This window comes from Trichosurus vulpecula, chromosome 5 (genome assembly GCF_011100635.1).
Source record: "Trichosurus vulpecula isolate mTriVul1 chromosome 5, mTriVul1.pri, whole genome shotgun sequence".
Classification (NCBI taxonomy): Eukaryota; Metazoa; Chordata; class Mammalia; order Diprotodontia; family Phalangeridae; genus Trichosurus; species Trichosurus vulpecula.
In genome coordinates this window covers 84,342,868-84,349,053 of record NC_050577.1, presented here as the reverse complement: position 1 = coordinate 84,349,053, position 6,186 = coordinate 84,342,868, and the positions used below count along the sequence as shown (strand labels likewise).

At 35.3% G+C, this 6,186-nt stretch overlaps 1 protein-coding gene across 1 annotated transcript in view; it reads right to left on the bottom strand.

Moving 5' to 3' along the window:
* Positions 1 to 1,743: 1,743 nt before the first annotated feature.
* NCAPG2 (non-SMC condensin II complex subunit G2) overlaps positions 1,744 to 6,186 on the bottom strand; it is a 100,549-nt gene continuing 96,106 nt past the window's right edge. Inside the window, exon 28 of the mRNA XM_036760200.1 lies at positions 1,744 to 1,905. Within this exon, the coding sequence (XP_036616095.1) occupies positions 1,854 to 1,905 (52 nt within the window). The 3' untranslated portion in view covers positions 1,744 to 1,853. The remainder of the gene's footprint in view (positions 1,906 to 6,186) is intronic.

Genomic DNA, 6,186 nt, shown 5'->3' with positions numbered 1-6,186 from the left:
ATAGGTATAAAATGTTATCTCAAAGGTATCTTAATTTGCATTTCTCCAATCAATAATGATTTAGAGCATTTTTTCACACTACATGTAGTTTTGATTTCTTCATCAGAAAACTGCCTGCTCACAATCTTTGACCATTTATCAATTGGAAAATGACTCATATTCTCATAAGACTCGATAAAATTCTTTATATATTTGAGATATGAAATCTTTGAGAAATGCCTATAAAAATGTTTTTTCCCAATTTTCTCCTTTTCCTCTGATCTTGGCTAAACTTATACAAAAACTTTTTAATTTTGTGTAATCAAAATTATCCATTTTACACCTCACACTACTCTATCTTGTTTATTCATAAATTATTCACCTATCCATAAGTCTGGTAATTAATATGTTTCATGTTCTTCAAACTTTATTTGTAATAACTCTCTTCATACTAGGTCATGTATCCATTTTGACATTATCTTGATAAATGGTGTAAAATATTGGTCTATGTCCAATTTCCACCAGACTGCTTTCCACTTTTCCCAAAAATTTTGCCAAATAATGCACAGCAGTTTTAAAGCAATAAAAGGTTAGGAGAGCTAAAACATACAGATAAGAACTGATGAAGCATGGTGCAATGGCAAGAGCACTGGAGTGGGATGTGGAGGAGCTAGGTTATAGTCCTGGCCCTGACACTCATTATATGATTTTGACCAAATGAGTTCACCTCACCCTACACCTGTTTCATGATTCATAAATTGAGGGTGATGTACTAGTTGGTCTCTAAGATCTCTTCCAACTCTAGACTATGAGGTCAACTTGCATAGAGAAGTTTAATTCAGCTTTTATCAGAAGTCTTTCAGTAAATCCTCACTCCAAAATGCTGTCATCAAAGAACCACATTTTTTAAAGTACTTAACATTTTATCCCTTATTTATACTTAATATTTTCTTCTTTACTGGGAGATTGGATAGGACACTGAGGATACAACTGTGCTGGCTCAAAACAACGTAGAAATCTCTGTCATACTATGTAGCCCTTGGCACAAAGGAGTCACTACAGAGCACAAAGAGGATAGGAGTGAATAGTCAGGATAACTGTGAAGGATTACACACTTTAACAAGCTTGGAACACAATTTCTCTCCACAACTAGGGCAACCATCAGAGAAAAAAAGATAAAAGCAGCTCAGGGAGAAGCTCCAGGCATACTTGACCTCTCAAATGATGTTATTTACAGCAGAAGAGACCAAGTATCAAGTAGGAGAACTGTGTTCAGATTGGTCGTTTTTGTCCTCACTCTACTGTTCCAAACAAACAGAGTGTGTCTATGTTTTCCCCAGGGCAGCTCTTGGTACACAGGACATTCCCACTACCTCTTTTCTAGTACTGCTCCGTTATGTGGAAGACAGATTTTAAATTAAATATTTATAGCTGTAATCAATTGGACACAACTCCATTACTAATTTGATTTTTTTAAAATACCTTTTAAATAGAGCTGTTCCTTTATTAAACATAATTTGCTCATTGTTTTTGAGTACTTTTGATGTATTATTTATTTGTATCTTAATTTAAATTATGTCTTTTAGTTTCCCAAGACAAATATATTCCCTTTTCTATGCCACTGACATTTGAGAATATTTTATGTAATTATAAAATACTAGTTCATACATATGTGTTTGTGTATGTGCGTACAGATTTATTAAAGATACTTTAATAGAAATTACAAGGTAAAACATGAATTTTCCATCTAATATCCCCCTGTGGTAGAGATTCTTGAAAATGTAAATACAATATATACATTATATGTCTAAAATATTTTCTGAAATCAATACATTTTCTTCCTTTTTACATACTGGAAAGAATTGATTCCTCAGTTATAGCTTCAAAAGTTCATCCAAAGTTCTAACAGAAGATTCATAAAGAGATCTGAAACAAAGAAAAAAAAAGACTTAGTTGCAGAACAATAAATAATCACTAAATGTGAAATTAAAAAAGAACTAAGAGAATTTATTGTAGCACTTTTAATCTTATTTTTATTAACATCTTTTGTTTTATATCACCTCCATTGTTTAATGTATCCCTCATCCCTCCCCTACATGACAGCCCTCCCAAAGAAGGGGAAAAAAGACCAGTTCAGCAAAACCAATTAATACAATAATTTTATCTGACAATTATCTACTATACCCATAGTTCTTCAAGGACCGAAAAGAGGCAAATTTTTTTCAGATCTTCTCTGGGACCATACTTAATCATTATAATTACAAAGCATTCAGTGTTGTTTCTTTTTTTCTTCCTTCAATTTACACTATTGTAGTCACTGTGCATCTCATTCCCCTGGTCCCTTATTTCACATTGTGCTACTTCACATGTCTTCTCAGGTTTCTCTGAATTCTTTATATTCATAATTTCTTACCATATAGTAATATTCTACATATAACCATGTGTTTAGCTAATTCCTAATTAATGGGCATTTCCTTTGTTTCTAGTTCTTTGCTACTACACAAAGTGCTACCAATGATTATTTTAGCATATATAGGACATTTTTGTCTTCCCTGGGGCTCATGCCTGGCAGAGAAATCTCTGGGCCAAAGGATATGGGCATTTTAGTCACTTTATTACATAATTCTAAATTGTTTTTCAAGAGGATTTAACTAATATAAAGCTTCACCAACAGTGTATTATCATATGACTATTTTTCTGAAGCCTATCTGATGTTGATTATTCCCTTATTTTGTTATCTTTGTCAATTTGCTGAGTGACATTTCTATTTCTCTTACAAAAGTGATTTATATCCGTCTTTCACATGATTGATAATAGTTTGCATTTCTTTTGAAAACTGCTTACTGATTTTGTTCATGCACAAGGTTTTTAGTTTCACATCATCAGAATAACCTGTTTCATTTTTTTTTTGTGTTCATCCCTTGTTCAATTAAGATTTTGCACTGCCCTTTTCCCAACTTCCCACTATAACTCTGAGAGATACCTGATTTAGGCTCTTTACTATGTTGATGGTGTGCCCTTTTTTATTCGTCGCATTTCATTTCTTGTTTATTGGGGTGTATGTTGTAAGATGTTGTTCTAAACTTAGCTTCTGCCAAACTACTTTCCTGTTTTCCCAACAGTGCTATTTCTCCAAGCAATTTATGTTTTCTGATTTAAAGAACACTAAGTTGTTGTTAATGATTACATCTGATTCTTCTGTATCTGTCTTCCATTGATCTATTTTTCTGTTTTTAATCCATAGTTAACCAAGACCAAAGAGTTTTATTATTGCTTTAAAATATAATATGAGGCCTAGAAGTGGTATTTTCCTTCATTCCCAGTTCTGTTCTTTCATTTTCCTTGAGATTCTAGGACTTTATAGAAGTGCATTTTGTTTCTCCAAATACAGCCTTATTCTTTTGTTTAGCCTATTAAGGTATCACTTTGGTAATTTTTGTCTGTATTAAAGTGTTGGCCCATCGATCATGAGCATCCAATTATTATGAGCATTTTTTAAACACCCACTATATATGAAGCACTTTGCTAGATGCTGGGGAATAATACCTACTTAAAAGTCTTCTTAAGCAGGAGACAAGTAGATACCTAAGTGCATAAATATTAAGTAAATAAAATAAAAACAAATGAGTTAAATATAAAGTAGTTTCGAAGGGAAGGCACTAACAGGTGGCTGCATCAGCAAAGACTTCAAAGAGAAAATGGTACTTGAGCTGCATCTTTAAAGAACAGAGGAACTCTGAGACAGCAGGAGAAATCAAGGAATTGAAACCCAGGTACATGAGATAAGCAGTGCAAAGGCACAGAGACAAAGCTGGAGTGTCATATATGAACTATGGAGAGAAGAAAAGTTTCGCTGGATCACAGAGTATGGGAGGAAGAGTAATGCCCAATGAGGCTGAAAAGACAAGTTGCAGTCAGGTTATTTGGGACTTTAAAAGCTAAACAGAGGAGTTTATATTTTATCCCAGAGGCAATGGAAAGCTACTGGAAATTGATAAGTAAGGGAGTCACACAGTCAGATCTGTGCTTTAGAAGAAGCACTTTAGAAGACAGGCTGAGGCACTGAGACCAGTTAGGAGGTAGCTGCAATAATCTAGGCAAGAAGCAACGAGAAACTAACCTAAGGTGGTAATAGTGTAAGTTGAGGAAAAAGGTTGATTTTGAGAAATGTTGTGAAGGTAGAAACAGCCAGATGTGCCAAGGGAATAGATATGTGAGGCAAGAAAGAGTAAAGACACAAAGGTACAAAGCTGGAAAACTAGAAAGATGGTGGTGCCTTTGACACAAATAAGGAAGTTTGGAAGAAGGGGGGGTTTGAGGGGGAAATACAATGAAATCACTTTTGGACATTTTTAGTGAGACTTTTGCAGAACATCCAGTTTGAAATGTCCATTTAGGTAATTGGTCTTAAGTGACTGATGTTCTGGGAAGAAACTGAGGATGGATATATAGATCTAGGAGTTATGTGCATAGAGACAATAGTTAGGACCAGTTAAGCTGATGAGGTCACTAAGACAGAAAGTGTCGGTGGAGAAGAGAAAGGTTAGGACAGAACCTTGGGGAAGACTCACAGATAGGGGGAGTGATGCAGATGATGAGCCAGAAAAAGAGACTGAAAAGGAGTAATTAGAATGATAGAAGAATAAGGAATGAGTGTGTTTTGAGAACCCAGAGAAGAGGGATGATTAACAGTGCCAAATGCAGCAGGTAGGAGAGGTGAGGTCTGAGAAAAGACAATCTGTTGTGTTCTGAGAGAGGAGCATTGAAATCACTTAAAATTACTGTTTTACTATGTCTTCTTGCAATTTGTTAACTTCTTTATAGATTTAGGCAATAAGGCACATGGTGCATATGTGTTTAGTATTCATATTGGCATAGTCTCTACAATTTCTTTAAATATATAACATAAGTTACATGTTTATGTATCTGAGTATAGTAAATTCTTTTTTTAACATTAGAACTCATACTTTTTGGAAATCACCTGATGCAATGTAGATTTTGTTCCAGCTTCTCATTTTTATTCTACAGCTATCTTTATCTTTTAAAAATATATTTATTTTCTACAGCAAATTGTTGGGGTGGGGGGAGGAAAGGGAGGAGAGGGTTAATCCATTCTGCAAATCTTATTTTATTTGGATTATTTAATCCATTCTATTTTAAGTTATGATTAGAGACCAGCCAAGATATCAGGACAGGAGGAAGCAGTGAAGCTTGTCTCTCCAGACAGCCTCATGAACAAAAATCTTATGAATGCCTGACTGATTAGTGATCAGAAATCTAAGGAGAAACCACAGTACATCATCTTTTTCACGAAAATCATGAATTTTACACACATGCAAATAATCCAGGGCAGAGACTGTGAGACAGGGTCAGGATCATGGATGCAAATCTGGGGAACAGAATATGACTGCATTGTTGTCACTTGACCCCAGAGTGGGTATTAGTATCTTTGACTTAGGCACAGAACTGCAGTTTTGTTACTAGATCCTAGGTGGAAGGGACCCAACACAGTTCCCAAACACAGGGGGCCTCAGAGCTATAGCTCTAACACAGGAAAGAGGATGTTAGAGCTAAATGCTGGAGAAGAAGACGACTCAGGTGCTATCTCTCTGACCTAGGGGAGGGGAACTTGGAGTCAGACCCTGGAGGCAAAAAAAGGCCAGCATTCACTGCTTAAACCAACGAGAAAAGATCTCATAGCTACACACTGGTAATAGAATAGGGCCCTAGTCCTTCATTCTAATCCAGAAAAGGGACTTTTCTAAGTCACACACTAAGGCTTCCAGCTCTGATTCTAACAGCAACGACAGCAGCTAACTCAGCACCATATAAAGTCACACCAGTCCTGCCAAAAGTATGGAGAGCCTAGCCCTAAAACAAAGTCCCAATCTTGGAAGGAAGGTTAGAAAGATGAGAAAACAAAAAAATATACAAGGCCTACAGTGAAGCAAGGAATCTCCAATACACAAATCCATAAGAAAATAACTCCAAAATAGTCAAAAACAAAGCCTCAAAGAAAAACACAGCTTGACCACAAGATTAATTAAAATTCCTAGGAAAAAACAAGAAGCTTTAAAAAAGAAATTAAAAGTAAGATTCTGAATGAAATAACAAAGCTAGAGGAAAAAATTGCAAAAGAAACTGAGTTATTTGGAAAAAGACTTGGAAGGAGAATAACATAGTAAAAAGAGGTACAAAACCTTACCC